This window comes from Xenopus laevis, chromosome 4L, assembly GCF_017654675.1.
Source record: "Xenopus laevis strain J_2021 chromosome 4L, Xenopus_laevis_v10.1, whole genome shotgun sequence".
Lineage (NCBI taxonomy): Eukaryota > Metazoa > Chordata > Amphibia > Anura > Pipidae > Xenopus > Xenopus laevis.
Genome location: NC_054377.1, coordinates 129,780,635 through 129,800,910, shown reverse-complemented (window position 1 = coordinate 129,800,910; position 20,276 = coordinate 129,780,635). Strand labels below are relative to the sequence as shown.

The window sequence follows — 20,276 nt, the reverse complement described above, 5'->3', positions numbered from 1 at the left end:
AATCATCTTACTCTACTTCATGACCAAGGACAGCGCCATATTAAGAATAATCTTAATAGAGCTTTTCACAGATAAACTATGCACAGTGATTCTCACATTTATATGGCACGGTGATGCTCAGAATCTAGGGGGTTATTTATCAAAGGTTGAGTTTGTAAAGTTTTGAGTTTTTTTCCACCTTGGATAAACTCCCAACTCGAAAGTTTGCTTATTTATGAAAAAACTTGAATGGCTGCAATCGGGGGAAAACTCGATTATTCAAATTGTTCGAGTATTGGGCAAAAAAAAAAACAAACAAACTCAAATGGCTTGAATTTCTCAAATTTTCGAGCGCAAACCACTGGAAAAAAAACAAAAATCAGACAGCTTTTAGCTGGAGTATTTGTAGATTTGAGCTAGGGATGTGCCGAATCCAGGATTCAGTTCGGAATTAGGCCAGGATTCAGGCTTTTTCAGCAGGATTTGGATTCTGCAGAATCCTTGTGCCTGGCCGAACCGAATCTGAATATTAATTTGCATATGCAAATTAGGATTCAGATTTAGTTCGGTATTCGGCTGTATCTTTCACCAAGGATTCGGGGATTTGGTCGAATCCCAAACAGTATATTTGGGGCATACCTAATTCAAGTTATTTGCACCTTCGGGTTAAAATAAATCTCCAAAAAAAATTGTACCTGAAAAATTCAAGTTTTTACAGAAACTACCCTCAAACTTTTCGAGAAAAAACGACTTGACTATTGATAAATAACCCCCTAAATGTCCCAGTGACTAACAGTATTAAGGTGTACAGATTCCACCAGCATTAAATGGTACAGGGATCCATGACTAGGAGTTCAATTCAGTAAGAAAAAGTTTTATCACTTGAAAAATGATGGGCGAGATTCAATTTGAAATGCAATTCAATTCATTGTTTATCACATGGAAACGCTGTTGAAGTATATGGGGAAAAACCTGGAATTGAATTTGGAGAAAAGTTTTGTCTCCTTAAATTGAATCATCTATGAGTTTTCAAGTGATAAACCATGAGATAACTTTTTCTCACTGAATTGAATCTGGTCCTTTATATGCTACAGTGACCAACAGTATTAAATGTCACAGTGGCCAAAAAACATTTAATGCTACAGAGTCCCCCAGAATTAAATGATATGGAACCTTCCGGTATTATATGGTACAGAGCCCCTTAGCATTAAATAGTCTATAGCTTCACATATAAACTATGTACAGTAATCTATGGCTTTATAAGGCATAACATTAAACAGGCTCAACATTAAATGGCACAGTGACTTACAGTATTAAATGGCACAAACCATCCCCAGCACTAAATGGTGTTCACCAGCATGAAATTATAGTGACCCATAGCTTTGAGCGCTCAGAATTGTGTAAAAGAGAGAATGCCACTTTCTGTGCAGGGTAAGGAGGGAAACTCAGACAGACGAGAGGTGAATAATTAAACTTTAAAATCGCAAAGTCTTTATTAAGAAATAACTTATCTTAAGTAAAGGCAACAGGGCGACGATCCATCGTGCGGCGCTCGATTTCTCCTCCCTGGCTATCTCCTATAAGGAAGGCAGGGAGGAGAAGTCAAGCGTCGCACGATGGATCGCCCGATCGCTTCCTGAAAAGGGTGCTAGCGGAGTTTCGGTAAGTTTTTTCTAAATAAAGACTTTGAACTTTTAAAGTTTAATTTGTCTTGGTGGTTTTTTTTCAATGTATACTAACAAATGTTTTAATTTTTTTTTTTTGATGTTACCGATCCTTTAGTGCAAATTTTGAAAAATTATTCCCTTTTTTCTCTGTAATAATAAAACAGTACCTTGCACTTTATTCCAACCAAGATATAATGAATCCTTATTGGAAGCAAAACCAATCTATTGGGTTTATTTAATGCTGACATGATTTTCTAGTAGCCTTAAGATATGAAGATCCAAATTACAGAAAGATCCCTTGTGAGGAAAACCCCAGGTCCCGAGCATTCCCAGGTCCCGTAACTGTAGATTAAAAAATTATTTTGTGACAAAATAAGCCCCCTCTGTCCCCGTTGATGTCAGCTAAGCTCATTTCATTAGGGTGATATTGATCCAATCCTGGGTTTTGTAAAACCTTTCTTTTCAGTCAAATGAGTTGGCCATTATCACCCTATTGACATGGCGACAACTGACTTCTCTTGATCAGCTCTCATAGACTTTTCTGCCATGTGCACAATAGACCTACAGCAGGTCTTCCTGATTCATTCATTCCTTCATTCATTCATGCCTAATGCCTAGTGTGGAGTAAAAAAACAATATTTCAGATTAAGATAATGCTACAGAGTTATATATTTCATGCTGTGGTCATAATGTTTGGCCAGACCATACTGTACATTCAGCACAGATTGTCTGACAGGGAGCAAGGTCAGCCACTGTTGGGGTGCCAACTCGGGATCACGATCGATTATGGATGATTCCTCAGCCCTTAAACACATCACATATCAAATCCATATTTTGCATGCCTAATTTTTATTTGTATTCAGATTCATTCTACAGATTGCAATGGTTTCTGTGCAGCATATTAATTTATTATGAATTACCCAAGATGTGGATTCAATATGTGGTTGGTATTAAAAAAGAGCCAACCCTACAGCTAATGGATACTTTCAAAATATTTCTTCAGAGTAAGGGTAGGACTACACGGACATTCCCGAAAGCGCTGCGACAAATTGCATGCGACATCTGCATACGACAGTCGTGTCACCTCAGATCAACGCTGCTACTTCATCCGACATTTCTATCTCTTACCTTATTTCCATCGCATACGATTTGCCACCGACGTTTTGTCGCAGCGCGTTGGATCGCATGGAAAACGTCCGTGTACTCCCACTCTTAATCTTGGGATTGAGGGGCTATATAAAGAATCAGCTGCAGAAGCTATACCCCCATATATAATAAAAGGCACTGTGTTTGCCCAGTAGCAGTGTCCCATAACAACCAATAAGATGTTTGCTTTTAAACAGACGACCAGTAAATTCTACCTTCTTATTGGTTGCTATGCTATGATACTGCACCTGGGCAAACTGAGTGCCTTTTAATACATAATCCCCCAGTAACTTCTATTTATGTGATTGTCTAAAACATTGTGTAAGTAAATAGCAGTTGGAAGGAACCAACAATTCAAAACTCAGCTTATTGACTCAATGCCATTGTTCTGTACACAGTTGAGTCCACAGTTTCAGGCAATATGATCTCAATTATTGGTGAAGATTTCATTGCAAACTAATCACACAGCATTTCTGTTTTAAAAAAATGTTTTTTTGGGGAGAATTGTACAATATGTCATTCTGTGTCCCATGTACTAACTGGTTCTAATTACTGTCTGCCCTTTCGATCCACAAATGATTTACACATCACTATAATAATGGGGTGTAGCTATTCAGTATTCCCATCTTAGTGGCAGGTGCAATTAAAGGATGAATAAACAGCATAATTGTATTATTAGCAATAGCTTTGGCACTAAGTGCTCCTTTCTGTTCCCCCTGATAATAACATGGTCTGGTACCAGTGAATGCAGGATCTGCCTGACCACAAGTCACGGGGCTTTAATGTATTCACCCTCTGGCTGGAGCATGGAGGGGTGCAGCAGTTTGCAATTTTCATTATAGAATATAGTCAGTTTGTATTGATGTTTTTATTCATTTCCAGTCCTCATAGTATTTTCATGATGTTGCCTGCTCTGCTTGCCTTATCTTACTTTCTATTTAATATTTCAAAAGTCTTATTTATGGCTGATTTTAAGATGGGGCAGAAAGGGCATCTTGCCACCCGGGCAGTAATTTACCATCCAAGCTATTTTATTAAGGCATTTTAACAAGGTCAAGCATGCATGGTTATGCCCCTGATCTGACCAGTGCCAGTACTGTACAGGTATGGGATCCTTTATCGGGAAAGCCCTTACCCAGAAAGCTTCGAATTACAGAAAGTCTGATTCCCATAGACTCCATTTTATCCAAATAATCCACATTATTTGCTTTTTCTCTGTAATAATAAAATAGTACCCTGTACTTGATCCCAACGAAGTTATCATTAATCCTTATTGGAAGCAACCCAGCCTATTTGGGTTTATTTAATGTTTACATGATTTTCTAGTAGCCTGAAGGTATGAAGATCCAAATGTTGGAAAGATCCCTTATCCAGAAAACCTCCGGTCCAGGGCATACTGGATAACAGGTCCCATACCTGCACTAGGCTGAGCAGTGAAAAAGGAACACTTTCCATATATATATATATATATATATATACCCCCCTCAAGCTGCATAATGTACAAGATCTATTGACTTAGAGTCTGAATAATGATGCCACATGATTAATAATTGATGATATTTACACATTTATGTTGACTATACCTGCTCTATCCTGAGGCAAGGTGTCCTATACACAGATAATGAGCTCTTGATCAGCTCTCATAGACTTTCCTGCCATGTGCACAATACAGCTTGCAATGAGAGATACTGATATGATACATATTCCCCAGGTGCCCAGCACATTCTTGGCACTAGCTTGTACCCTCCTGACTGCTCTGAGAAATATCAACATCTCTAACGAAGAAGCTTTGTTTAAAACATGAGCAGTCTGGTTGTTTAAATTAGGGATATTCATGCAGCCTTCGGTATTCGATTTACCCTGTGCCGCCATCATCTCCTGATACTTAAGGGTTGTATAGATATGTTGCCTGTTATCCAGAATGCTTGGGACCTGGGGTTTTCAGGATAAGGGATCTTTTTTGTAATTTGGATCTCCATAATTAAAATTAAATAAACCCAATGGGATTCTTTTGCCTCGAATAATGTTTAATTATATTTTTGTTTGGATCAAGTACAAGGCACTGTTTTATTTTTACAAAGAAAAGGGAAATCAATTTATTTTATTAAAATGGAATCTATGAGAGATGGCCTTCCCATAATTCGGAGCTTTCTGGATAACAGGTTTCAAGATAATGGATCCCATACCTGTAATATAACTACAGCTTTACAGTAGCAGTTTAAAGATCTTTTTTGAGATTAATTAGCAAGGGTACAATCAGGCAAAGAAAGAAAAGAAACCAAGTTTACTCTTATTTTCTTACACTACTCTACTCTAGAACCAAAGTCCCCCCAACACCCAAGACTGACCTACATCTCATCTGACCGGACTATGTTTCACCCTGACATGCAGAGGACCCTGTAAAAACCCAATAAGCATTTCCCTTATGGAGTTGCATGAATTGAATTGTCTTGATTTGAGTTGGAAGGTATGGTGAGCAACAGATAGAAGGTTGAAAAATGTAAATTATTTATTTTTCTATTGTTGGAGGATATTTAGCTGTATTTAGGGGGATCATGATGTCCAACTCTAAAGAGCAAGGGGTCCTGATCCATGAATAGTTGTCTAATTAATTATAAGCATAATGCAAGTTTTTGTTCTTAATTTTAATATTTTTTTCTATTTGCAACATAATTACATTGCTCCATATGCCTCTAATGGTTTATAGTCACACATATATACAACCCTATTCATCTCCTATAACTGAAACATTTGGATGAGAGAAGACATGAAAGGATTGGAAGAAAAAAAGAATAACTGCACATCTCATCAACATTTTACGGCCGCCTGGCTTTCATGTTGATTAACATTATTTTTTGTTCTGAGGCAGCAGCAATGGGCAGAACTAAGAATGCTGTGAATGATCAGTTGCTCCATCATCTGGGCAAGACGGAGCATTGCATGTCAGGTAAAAAAAATGACAGCTGCATTTCCCACGAGGCACAATTTCTATCCTCTCTGACAACGTAAGTAATCGACTACATACAGTTTTCTAGCAGTGATGCATTTGCATTACTTCTACATTGTAAAAAAATGTATTTCTGCTGTAACTCTTAACATTTAAACCACTGTAAGGTAAAAGTATTGGATCTTCCAACTATGTACTCACATAATAGAAAAGAATGGGGATCAGACCACATACGCAGGTTATGCAGAATGGAAGTTAAAGACTGTGGATTATCACTATACTGTTATAGGGTTCAGTTATTGTGGATGACTGACCATCTTTCAGGAAGCAGTTTCAAAAGACAATTCAGACCTGAGTATCTGAGAGTTGATGGAAAACCCTGTCTAACAGGTGGGCCATTGACTGACTCAGGCATGACAACAATGACTAAACTTGGTGCCAGTTTCCTTTGGGATTCAGGTCTGTACTCTGTGCTGTCTGTTTTTCACTAGGTCACTAGGATGTTAGATTTTAACAAAAGAGACTGCAGTCCCCTTGACTGGTCCTTGTAGATCCTTGGGGTCCCTGGTATGAAGGGTGAAGCAGGGATATTGTGCAATTTCAATATATGTCTGAAAAAAGGAAAAATAAAATACATACTCCAGTGCTAAGTTGTTTTACTAGAACAATGATCAGAAAAAGGGGACGGAGATACTTCAGTCAGGGGTTCTATGGCAAGAAACAAGGGTGTGATTTACAGGTCAAAAAAGGGGTGAGGGAGTAGACAGTGTTTGAATGAATCAGCGAGTGGCCCGGGCAGATAAAGTACATAAGAATGGATTTGGGATTTATTTGCCCATTTATGTCCCATTCTGCTTGATTATAGGGCCCACCACTAAGGGGTCCAGAAGGCCAGAAAACTAATAATTGGGAACCCTGGGGGGTGTCTAGCTGAAGTGATTATTGATCTCAGTTCTGCTGATTACTGCTAAGCAGTATTTGCTGAAAAGTATTGCACATGATCCACATCACACTTATATTTGTAAATACAATAACTTATTAGTTGAGCTCTATAAACATTTCACATTCACACACTAACCCCTCTAATGATCAAACCAAGTAGCCTTCGTGCAGCCTTTCTCCAAACAATTTCTATTGGTGCAATATTTTTACTCTAAACACATCATATAGAATTAACTTCTTGCTTTTTGCTATGAATGCCTCGTCCTATACAACCAAGTATCCCACTCTGTTGTCCCATTGCTTGGACACTGCTAGGTATCAGTTTATTTAGAAATAAGTAAATAAGAGCAAACAGCTTGAAGTCGAGACATTTATGTTAGTAATACTATATTCCATATTCTGCAGAAAAGTTTCTGCTAGAAATATATTGCATACCCTCCTGTTTTGTGATCTAAATGCATGAGTCTGTGGTTAAAGTAACTTTGGCAAAATAACAAGCCAACCTCCTCCCATGAGGGTTACAAAGTATCATAGATATTAGGGATAGGGGAACAAAAACATACTTCCATCAAGTTTAAACCTTCATTTGCAGCCCTTGATAAGATGGCCAAAGTTAGGCTTGAGATATTATAATTGCTTTTTAACTGCACTTTAGTAATCCTATATCCCTCCACAAGCTGTTAAAAGCCTTTTGTGAAGAAGCAGGGAATGGAACAGGATTTTGTCAGAGAGCAGAAGGATTCCTGGCACCAGGCAAAAATAAACTCAGTGCCATGGCCATCTTGGATTTTTTCTTTTTAATCTTGGTTCTGACAGTGTGAAATTCCTTTTAGAGCAGTGCTGCCATTTTCTATGCAATGCTTCAAGGGGTTGTTTGCCTTTGAGTGAATTTTTAGTATGATGTAGAGAGTGATATTCTGAGACAGTTTGCAATTGGTTTTCATTTTTTATTATTTGTGGTTTTTGAGCTATTTCGCTTTTTTTCAGCAGCTCTCCAGTTTGCACTTTTAACAATCTGGTTGCTGGGGTCCAAATTACCCTAGCAACCATGCATTGATATGACTTATAGACTGGAATATGAATAGACGAGGCCTGAATAGAAAGATGAGTAATAAAAGGTAGCAATAACAATACATTTGTAGCCTTACAGATCATTTGTTTTATAGATGGGGACAGTGACCTCCATTTCAACTGTAAAGATTCAGAAGAAGGCGAATAATTCAAAAACGACAGAAAAAGATCAATTAAAAAGTTGCTTGGAGTTCACCTTCCAAACACTTTTTCAGTTGAGTTTGTTCTCCAGAAATAAAGACTTTTTTCAATTACTTTCCATTTTTGACCATTTTCCAAAATCGAAGTTTAAAGTTGAATGTCCCTGTCTCTGGTGTTTCAGGAGCAGATTCTGTTCTGTTACAATTTTGCAACATTTCTCAACAGCGTTTCAGGAGTATTAGCAACTATTGTATCAATTCTAACAGCTGCTTTAATTAAACTCGGGATTGGGACAAAGATAAGAAATGTATCAACTAAATGTATCAATTTAGAGCAGTTTAGAGAGTCGGCGACCCCCATCCAGAGCTGCTTTAGAAAGGTGAATAATTAGACGTACACTTCAATATCAGAAAAACAGTCACACATAGAAAATAGAAAGTAATTGGGAAAAGTCTTTTTATCTGATGAACTATCTGAAACCAACTGAACTGAAAAAAAGTGTTGGAGGGTAAACAAACCCTTTAAAGGTGAACCACCCCTTCAATATCTGAACAAACCCTTACGCCAGGCAAGTTGCGCTATGGCTAAGGGACGTAACTACGCTAATTTGCGCATTTTATTGAACGTTACCTCTTGCGCCAGACTTGCCTTCGCCACCTCAGACCAGGCGAAGTGCAATAGAGTAGATAGGGCTTGTTTCAAAAAAAGTAGAAGTTTTTTCTAAGACCCAAAAAACGCTGGCGTCTACTCCTTTTTTAAGGGTGATAGGCTGAGAGTGATTGTAAATTTTTTAGGGTACCCTCCTTCCCCCCTACATTTCCTAACATATGGCACATAAACTATACAGTGGGCACATGTATCGGGTAAAATAACAACTCTATTTTATTTTATGAAGCTTTCCCAGCTTGTGTAGTGTAATGTATTTGCTGCTACACATACGTCCATTGTACTATAACTTGGCGCCGTATGCAAATTACGCTAGCGTAACTTAGCTTTGCTTGACAAATTAACGCTAGCGCAACTTCGCTACCTTTCGCCTCCCTGAGCGCAACTTCGGATTTTAGTGAATACGTGGCGCCCTGGCGAAGTGCGGCGAAGTGCGGCGAAGTGCGGCGAAGCCTGCGCTAGCGCAACTCTGCAGGTTAGTGAATTTGCCAGTCTCTGAGTAACAGTTTTTTGAAGGCCTTGTATACAGAGTATAATTGTGGTCTTCTGGATTTCCTTACTCCTAGACTTACTGTAGCCTTCTGTTGTCCCTTACTCTCAGATCAATTGTGAAGCTACAAAGGGATTGTAACAATGGTTTTCATGGCGTTCTCACTGTTGACCATATGATTAGCTTTAAATAAGCCTCCAACTACAAAGAGATGCAAATGACTTCCTTCCTTGTACTAATATTTTCTTCTCCTAATGCCTTTTAATTACCAGAATCCTTCTAAATACTGCAACGCTGCTTTCTCCCGGAGGACCAGACCCAGTTGTGTCAGAGGCTTTCTCGTTATTACTGAGTGATTTGGGAGGAACTTTCAGAGCCTATTTCAATTCTCCTGGGAAAACAGAAAATTGCGGGGATTTTTTTTTCCCTTTATCTTGGCTGCATGCTCAGTATATTTCTTGAAAAATAAAAAGATTTTATCACTTCTGTCTCTTGGAATTCTGCAGTGTATAAAATAGGGAATAGACAGCATCAAGCCATAACTAACACTGAGGGAGGGGTATGATTTTGTCTGTCACATCAAAAGCACTTCTCATAGCAGCCAACTGACCTGTGAAAGAACTTGGTTAAAGAAGTGCAAGCATACAACAGTGATCATTTTCAGTGTACACAACGGAGAGAGCTCATACCAGCAAGCAAATCTCCATGCACTGTACAATGGAGAAACAATCAGCAATAATGCCTGGTATTTTGCCAAGGCATCTTCCTTGTGAAAATTAGCTTCAGCAAAATGTTATGCATTACATAAATCTCCCCGGACCAACTGATAATTCCAAACCTACATTATCTGCTACAGAAAATAACCGCATGGGATAAAGACTGTGTAGAATCTGGGGTAACAGTAGTGTTTTAATGCAAAGTCAAGACAAAACCTTTTCCATATTTAGGGGATTATTTGCTAAAATCCAAATTTATCTCATTTTCAATAAAAAAAAAACTCCCATCCCTGATTTGACCTTATTTATTAATAAAAAAAAAACTCACATGAATCATATCAGGAATAAACCTGATAGAATGTAGTGATGGGCGAATAAATTTGACAGGCGCGAAACTGCGGCTAAAATTCGCTGGTGAAAAATCTGGCGCGTCAAAAAAATTGTCGCACATCAAAATTATCCGGACGTCCATTGCCTTTAATGCATTCGAACAAAATAGGCTTGAACATAAAACTTGTCGCGGGAGTATAAATTGATCAATATAATTTTGACGCCTATTGACTTCAATGCGTTTCACTAAATATTTTTTTGACGCTTTGCAAAATTCTTGGGAAATCAGTGAATTTTTGGGCAAAATTTGCCCATCACTAATAGAATTGAGCGAAAATATAAATTGTCCAAGATTTTTTCTCACTTTTTTCCCCAAATCGCTCGATTTTTTCAGGTTCTTGCCCAAAATCCTTTAATTTTTCAGATTATCAAGCTAAACCCAGCTCAAACCGCAATATTTTTAAATTGGGATATGGACATCAACCATTGACTTTTACATGACCTCAACAGGTCTGAGATGGCGCATTTTCTGATTCAGGCTTTTTGCAGCAATAGGGTACTAAATTTTTTTGAAAATTTAGATATTTTTTTTCCTAAAAAGCCCAACCAGGTAATTTTGAGTTTAGTAAATAACCTCCATAATGTTTTTATTTTAAAAGAATTGTATACTTTATAAACTCAAGTAGAGCCTTACCTTTAACAGTAAAATAGGACATATGTTTTATAGGTGCCTGTTTGTCTAGTTCTCATACCCCTACCCACGAGGAACGTTAGAGATCTCTTGTTGTTGTCTATAGAGACTTTTGGGTTCACGGCCCCCAAATGTTAATGTTGAATGAATATTTAGTGCAGGCAGTCATTATCATCTTTGTTTGTATACGCTGTCTTTAATGCTGCCAATTTGCAGTTAAAGCAAGATGACTTCATCCTATCTGTCCAATAGTCAAAGTTTGATGCCTAAGGCACAGGCAGATTAATTGGCTCACTCAAGGCCACATGGATTTGACCCTGAAGTCAACACAAGAATCAAACCTAAGTCTTTCTGACCCAGAACCCAAACACTGAGTTACTCTTTTTCCAACAAAGCAACACTGTGTAGGTCAATGCAATAATGCAATAAATAAATATATATATATGTATATATATATATATATATATATATATATATATATATATATATATATATATATATATATATATATATATAGCAACACACAATGACAGCACTCTCCTTTTACTCAAGTAAGCATTCGTGGTGCACAGCCTTTAGTGGCATTGCCGGGTCTCTCCCCCTCGTCAGATAGAGAAACACAAATAAGGCAGCACTCACTTGTATCAAAATCCGTGTTTTAAGTATAAAACATCAGGCTACGTTTCGGGCATGCATTGTGCCCTTTGTCAAGCCAACAAAATCACCTAGGGGCCGATTCATGAAGCTCGAGTGAAGGATTCGAATGAAAAAAACTTCGAATTTCGAAGTATTTTTTGGGTACTTCGACCATCGAATTGGTTAAATTCGATCGAATTCGATCGAATTCTAACGATTCGAACGATTCGAAGTAAAAATCGTTCGACTATTCGACCATTCGATAATCGAAGTACTGTCTCTTTAAAAAATACTTTGACCACCTACTTCGGTAGATAAAACCTACCGAAGTCAATGTTAGCCTATGGGGAAGGTCCCCATAGGCTTGCCTGTGATTTTTTGATCGAAGGATTTTCCTTCGATCGTTGGATTAAAATCCTTCGAATCGTTCGATTCGAAGGATTTAATCATTCGATCGAACGAAAAATCCTTCGATCGATCGATCGCAGGATTTGCGCAAAATCGTTCGACTTCAATATTCGAAGTCGAACGATTTTAGTTCCCAGTCGAATATCGAGGGTTAATTAACCCTCGATATTCGACTCTTGATGAATCGGCCCCCTAGTGTACAGGTGTGCAAGGTCAGATTGTTTTAAAGGGAAATCCTCAGGAAATGACATCAGAGTTACATACATAGTTATAATCTATACAGACCACTGTTCACATTATGCTTCATACATCTTACCCTTGTCTCCAACGTAGCAATTTCTACTATCCTTCACAGGCATAGTTTGTGTAAACATTATATATCATATGTGTGGGTCCCCAATTACATCAGGTAATATAAACCCTCTTATCAAACACTCATAAAAAGAGATATAGGTCATAGTCTCTGTTTAATTCTTTAGGCTGTAGGGAGCAAAGTTTGTGGATCCACCACACCTCCCTCTGTTTCAAATGGAGTTCTCTATCCCCTCCGTTTTTAAGCACGGGGACCATTTCAAACACCATGAATCTGAGTTGAGCAGCACTCTCTTCTTTCTCTATAAAGTGTTTGGACTCAGACTGACTCATGTTGCCCACATTGATAGAAGATCTATGTTGTGAAATGCGTGACTTGATCATCTGATGTAATTGGGGACCCACACATATGATATATAATGTTTACACAAACTATACCTGTGAAGGATATTAGAAATTGCTACGTTGGAGACAAGGGTAAGATGTATGAAGCATAATGCGAACAGTGGTCTGTATAGATTATAACTATGTATGTAACTCTGATTTCCTGAGGATTTCCCTTTAAAACCATCTGACCTTGCACACCTGTACACTATGGGGCAGATTTATCAAGGGTCGAATTTTGAAGGTAAAAATACTTCAAAATTCGACCATTGAATTGGAATACTTCGTCAAAGTTTTTTTACATCAAATTTGGCCATTTGCGGTCGAAGTAAAATTGTTCGATCGAATCGAACAATTCGAAGGATTTCATCCATCGATCGAACGAACGATTTTTCTTCCACTTCAAAAAACTTAGAAGGTCCCCATAGGCTAACATAGCACTTCGGCAGGTTTAATTTGACGAAGTATTGAAATCGAAGTTTTTTTAAAGAGACAGTACTTCCATTATCGAATGGTCGAATATTCAAACTATTTAACTTCGAATCTAATTTGAAGTCGAAGTATCCTATTCGATGGTCAAAGTATCCAAAAAATGACTACATTTGGAATTTTTTTACTTCGAAAATTCCCTCGAATTCACTTCGACCCTTGATAAATCTGCCCCTATGTGATTTTGTTGGCTTGTCAAAGGGCACGATGCATGCCCGAAACGTAGCCTGATGTTTTATATTTAATACACGGATTTTGATACAAGTGAGTGCTGCCTTGTTTGTGTTTCTCTCTCTCTCTCTCTCTCTCTCTCTCTCTCTCTCTCTCTCTCTCTCTCTCTCTCTCTCTCTCTCTCTCTCTCTCTCTCTCTCTCTCTCTCTCTCTCTCTCTCTCTCTCTCTCTCTCTATATATATATATACAGTATATGTCATGCAACAGTTTCCTTTCAGATTACCTATACACAAAATATTCACATGATATTCTTAAAGGCAAGGAATGCGTTAAACAGGCATTGACTCATAACAATTTGCAAAGAAAATAGTGATTTATTGATAAGCTGAGCAGCTATTATGTATCAGCAGCTGGTGGGCAGGAGAAAAATCACAATATTTTCTGTGGTTTCCAGAGTATTGGGAAAGCATGAAAAATACTCTCACTCTTAGAACTCAGTGTGTAGTGATTAATGGTCAGAGGCTTTACAGGAAGAGAAACAGAGCAGGAGGGAAGGGGTTTGGTGAAACGTTAGCCTGGGGAGAGAGGGAAGAGCAGCAGACTGATAGGGTGTCATTATTTAAAGTAGCTGCAGGAGGGGTTAAACCCTACACTGAAAGGTGTGAGTAATGGGAAAATAATATCATTTTCATCAGGGTTGCTTTGATTTTTTTTTCTTCTTCTTGCATTTAATGCTATTTGGTAATAGCTAGCGGAAATTGCTCTGGATAAAGCACAGAAGTTTAAAGCTATCAGGTGCCCAGTGCATGTGGCGATCTAAAGGTAAAACATGAATCACTGCTGGTGGATAGATAGAAAATCACAGTGTGTGTGTGAGTGTGAGAAGAAATAGGGGGTGGGAAATACAGCACTGGTAGCACAGACAGGACTGTGGAAATAAATGCCTCTTAGGCAGTGGAATGATATCTGTTGCTGAACTACAAGTTCCAGCATTCCAGTAGCAACCCTTGCTTCTCCTTCACTAGCTGCCAGCTGAGTTTTGCACTAACCACTCTAGAGCACCTTTAGTCTGGATAGGGATAGCAGAGCAGTTTAGACTTAGCAAAGTACATTCCTTTATTCCCAACTCAAATCCTTCCCACCATGGGAGTGGATCACAAAGAGCTCTGGTTAGCACTATGGGTTTTATTTCATTCTAATCTCTTAAAATTTTTAAGAACTGCTTATGGTATTTTGGGTTTTTAAAGAATTCTGGTTAATGGGTTTCTGGATTAATTAGCATACTAAACAATTAATAAGATGTGTGTGTGTTTTACCTGTTGATGAGTAATTGGGCCCTTCCCAGAAGAGCCTTGGGCAGCATCAATTTATTCTGTGCTAATGCCTAGTGCAAATGGAAGAATCAAGGCAGCCAGTCAGTTTGACTCCAAGTATATCCCGCTGCCATGATAAAGATACTCATCATGTCAAATCTTACCTGGTTATTAATCATCACTGTGAGTTTGACTGAACCACAGGATTATGTGAGAACCCCCAGTGTACCCATCCACCTACCCACCCCTACTGCACATTCCTTCCTTCAGCTGGGGTCTCTGAGGCATCAAACTCAGATTTATTAGCAGGCATCAAGCTATTTATTAGCAGGCATGTACCAGTCTAGTTTGTAATCTAACTCAGATAATATATTAATTAGTAGTTAGCCAGGGAGAATAACGTGGTTAAACGAGGCATTAAATAAACCACTTCTATTGTAAGTATATATTAAATAGATACATTATATTATAGATAGATCGATATAGACAGACAGACAGACAGACAGACAGACAGACAGACAGACAGACAGACAGACAGACAGATAGATAGATAGATAGATAGATAGATAGATAGATAGAATTAAATAAACCACTTCTATTACAAAAGAGAGATACTGTAAGTATATATTAAACAGATACATTATATGATAGAGAGATAGATAGATAAATAGATAGATAGATAGATAGATAGATAGATAGATAGATAGATAGATAGATAGATAGATAGATAATAGATAGATAGATAGATAGATAGATAGATAGATAGATAGATAGATAGATATAGATAGATACTAAAAGACAATATAGTTAAACAGGTATAGGTATATATATACATGTATATACCACTTCTATTACAAAAGAGAGATACTGAAAGTATATATTAAACAGATACATTATATGATAGATATAGTTTGATAGATAGATAGATAGATAGATAGATAGATAGATAGATAGATAGATAGATAGATAGATAATAGATAGATAGATAGATAGATAGATAGATAGATAGATAGATAGATAGATAGATAGATAGATAGAGGGAAATTTATTAAAGAGTGAAGTTGCGCCACTAGAGTGAAATTACGCAGCTCTCCATTCATTTCTATGGGATTTTGAAAGGTGTATTTATCAATGGGTGAAAGTGAAATTTCATCCTTTGATAAATACGTCTTTTAAACCCCCATAGAAATGAATGGGAAGTGGCGGAATTTCACTCTAGTGGCAGATCTTCACTATTAACTTCACTCTTTGATAAATATACCCCATAGTATAGATAGATAGATAGATAGATAGATAGATAGATAGATAGATAGATAGATAGATAGATAGACGGGCGGGCGGACGGACTGACTGATAGATAGACAGATACTAAAAGACAATACAGTTAAACAGGTATAGGTATCTATATATATATATATATATATATATATATATATATATATATATATATATATATATACATATTAGAGGTAGAGAAAAACAAGAATAATTGGCAGATGAATGATTGGGGGATAGACAGGCTGAAATGATATGTAGAAAAATAAATATTTCCAGCCGGAGAGGTTGGCATTGCTTGATTTATATGTAAAACAAGGATTCAGAGTGCTCAGGGACTTGTGAGGGTCTCGGTGACCGTGGCAGTGAATCCATTCATATTATGATGGTGAATATATGAGTTGCAGTGCTACTCATCCCCAGTGCTTTTCTGACAACCAATGTGAATTGAAATTGATTGTACAGCACATGTGACCGAGTGGTTAACATAGATAGACTTGTAGCATGCGGGGGTAAACGTTGAGTGCTCACTTTGCAGGTGTTACTGTTCCATGCACACAGGGTTATTAGATGCATACAAAGTGGCTGTTTATTCAATAGATACATGGTTGCTCAATGAATACACTAAATGTATATTTGCAAACTACCCATATTATCATGAATATGAAGGGAAGATCAGTGGAAAGAATATCCATACTACACCTGCAAGGGAATGAAATGTAGAGTAAGCAAAGTACAGCACATATATCCATTATGTGTCATAAAATGTATGCAAAGAGTACTGTTCTACACTGTATGATTGTCAGTATTGAAGGGACCAGTGTGTCAGGACTAGGAAAGAAATGTGTTTTCAGAATGTGAGAATGAAAATGTATCCAGTATAACTGAAGCTGAAATGTATCCCTTGGATATGGCAAGTGCTATGTCAGGGACTTGTGTGTTTTTTTACAGAGAAGGAGAGTGTCAGCCTGACAATTGTGTTCTATAGTATAAAGGGATCTTGTATAAGGGATTCTATAAAGCAACAGAGCACAGAAGCTAGAGGATGTTGTATTGGTCCAACAAGCGGGGCAGTACCGATGTGATGATGATGATGATGATGATGATATACATACAGAGGACGTCCCACCTGTGGTCTCCAGTTCTAACCACCTGCTGCTATTTTTCTGTAATTCAACATCACATATAAATAAGCATTTTAGGCATTCCAGGATACAAACACTGGAATTATGCCATTATGAGTGGTTTGACAATACACAACTGCCTGGTTCTCAGCCATACCGCCAAATATATGATAAAGTAACAGCTGTAGCAACACCATGAGCTGTATATACTGGATCTTTTTTTTTACAGACTTGACCCTATTGTATCTGGTATTACACAGGCAGCAGCTGATCTGGCTGCGTGCGACCGAATCTGTCACAAATAGCTCCATCCGCAGCTCGTTAATCTGGGAGGCATCAGCACCACGGACAGCGTCTCGTTCAGTATTCACTTCCACCCTATTGCCGTATTGGCTGCAGGGAGAGGAGGGTCGCCCTGGTGGAATGGGACAGCTCATCTGGGGATTGGGATGAGGCTTGGAATAAGGGGTGAATGTGGGAATTAAGAGATTCCCAGGAGCCTTTAAAATCAAAAGAACTTTACGAATACTGCAGAGTGCGAGAGGAAGTGCGCAATACTATGCGCAATACTATACGCAGCTTCCCATCGCTATCCCATGGGACTTCCCAACCTCAGGGAGATATCTAGGATCTGAGGGCTTTCTTGTGGGTTGTGTCAGAATGAGAAATCATGCTCATAATATCTAGGACGAGGAGCAGCCATTCCTTAACAGCATCCAGTTAACCCCTCGTGTTTGAGTGTGTTTTTTTTATGACTACAGAAGAAATGTGTGTGTTACGGTGATGCTAGAGACAGAGATGACAGACAGAAGAAGCTGTATGTTTCCTTAATATGGCAGACAGTTGTCTGTAGGCAACAAGTGAAATGCATGGAGGTTCTTGGGAAGCAGGGGACTGTGCAAAGTGGACCTCGTCCCCCCCTATAATTAAAACTCAATGCCTCCTATGGGGAAAAACTGCCATATTTAAGGGAAGAAGAACTGACAGAAAGAAATTTCATATTCAGACACATCCTCCGCACATCCAACCTCCACACCTACTCTTCCCTACACCCACTCACTGATTCATTCTCTCTCTCTCTCTCTCTCTCTCTCTCTCTCCCTCTCTCTCTCCCCCTCCCTCCCTCGCTCACCTCTCTCTCTCTCTCTCTCTTTCTCTCTCTCTCTCTCTCTCTCTCTCTCTCTCTCTCTCTCTCACACACACACACACACAACATCAACTTCCCAACGCACACACAGCGCTGATCGCTTAATAATGAAGAGCCAAACGCTAATCGGACAGGAAAAATTCAATTCAAAGCCCTTTGCGCAATTGCTTATGGCAGAACTAGGTTTCAGGACAGAGCAAATGTAACTGAGGTTTAGTCTCAAATACTATAAAATAAAAGCAAAAATATAGAATACAGGGATAGAGCCCATTTCTACAGTTTCACCTCTTCCCCTAAATCCACAGACTGTTAAACTATGTCCTACCATTCCCAGCAGTGTTTTGCAGGGAGTTGGAGTTCAACACTTCCTGAAGGGTTTTCATGTCTCAGTCCCAGAGGATTCCGAGAAAAACTCATATGGTCACATACATTATTAATAAATTCCGCATCCTAAAACCATTTGCATTCTAGAGAATGCTAAAATAAGGTAGCTGCCTCTTTAAGAACACCGCAAGCCCATGTTGTGTATGTATTACTTATACACACACATGTATTATTCAGAGGATTAGGCTGGTGAAGGAGAGGCTGGGAGATGGGGAGATGGAAAGGAATTTGGTCAAATTGGATAAAAAAAAAACAGCCCTAGGATTGAACCAGATTGGAGAGAAGAAGCAGTACAGATGAATACATGAAAGGAGAAGAGTCTCAAGGAATGTAAGGGAAGAAGATAAAAAGGAGGGAAATGAATGAAGAGTCTGAGCCAAAAAGAAGGGAGCAGAAAATAATAATATTGCTGTGAATTCTCATTTAAGGAAGGGCTCACCTTAATGATTACAGGCCCCGCAGGTAAACCAAATGTGTGACCCCATTACGTTTAACACAATCTACAGCTGGTTCTGTACTGGTTCTGTACTACAATACCCAGAAACCCCCGACAATTGGAGGAAAGCCCTGCTATAAAGTGTCCCTTAAGTGTAAGAGTGAAATATAGGTTCTATCACTGTTACCCCCACCCTAAACAAAACTGTGATCCAAGAACGTGGCTCCTGGAAGCTCTGCCTTGACTGAAATGATGGAGCCCTTGCCTGCTAATTCCTCAAACATCAACATGTGAGCTGAGCTGCTGCCGGAGAAGATGCACGACCGGAAAGGAGACCGTGTGACAGTTGCGATCCCAGACCTTACCTGGAAGAGTCGCAGGATGTTGGCCACCATAATAGACACAGAACTTTCTGATGCCCCAATGACTCCCACAACTTTCTCTGGTTTGACGAATACTGGCGGATCCCCGTTAGTGCATCGGACGTCGGATGTATCCTTCTGGATGAGAGCCTGGACAAAGGTCAGAGACTGCTCCAGAGCGTAGGTGTCCCGGGAACACGTATCCAGAATGCGAGCCCCTAAAGTCACATAGGGTAGAATGTCCGGGTCGCTGTTGATCTGATCCAAAGCATAAAGCATGGCCTCCAGCCTGTGGATCCCATTCTCTTTCCTGATGTCCCCGCATGGCATCCCAAGGAGACCCCTCGCGTGGACGGGAAACAAACCCCCTAAAGTGACATCCCCTTCTAATCTGATGGAATGAGGCGCGTAGATCTCCTGTCCAGCAACCAGCATCGCGCAAGCACGGAGAGTCAAAAAGCAGGACAATCGGAGCAGGTTTATCAGCCAAGAGTCCCCCGAAAACAGCATGGCTACCCCAAAAGGGGAAAGAATGTCCTGAGAGCTGGGGAAGAGGACTTCAAGATGCCAGGTCTCCCAAATCAGCAGAGATGCGCTCCTTCCTCCTGCTCCTCTGCTCAGTCAATGCTGCCGCACATCCAGCTCTATAAAGCTGCCTTCTCAGCTCGCCCCGCCCCCTACTCACTGTCATCGCGCAGCCTACGCTCCCCCTCGCTCTCAAACTGGCACTTGGATTGGAGCTGTCCAAGTGCTGAACGGTACTGACACAAAGCGGGGCAATTTGTAAACCGGGCGAGGATTAGGAACAGTCCCAAACACACACACAAGAAAATTGTGAACCTAGAACGGACAAAAATATCATTTAAAATATAGAGAAAGGGATGCAGTGAGGGTGTGACCACATCAGTCCTACAGAGAGAATAACAAATCCTCTCTGCTCTCCTTTATACATATTTGAATATACCAACATGGGTGAGTCTAAAAGTGACCACCTAACCCCAGAGCAGCCCTTTGAGGGAAACCTAGTTAAAAGTGCAAAGGGTAGATT

At 39.2% G+C, this 20,276-nt stretch overlaps 1 protein-coding gene across 1 annotated transcript in view; it reads right to left on the bottom strand.

Moving 5' to 3' along the window:
• Nucleotides 1–20,049, bottom strand: part of grm7.L (glutamate receptor, metabotropic 7 L homeolog) — a 283,230-nt gene extending 263,181 nt beyond the window's left edge. Inside the window, exon 1 of the mRNA XM_018257131.2 lies at nt 19,232–20,049. Coding sequence (XP_018112620.2) covers nt 19,232–19,738 — 507 coding nt within the window. The 5' untranslated portion in view covers nt 19,739–20,049. The remainder of the gene's footprint in view (nt 1–19,231) is intronic.
• Nucleotides 20,050–20,276: the final 227 nt, after the last annotated feature.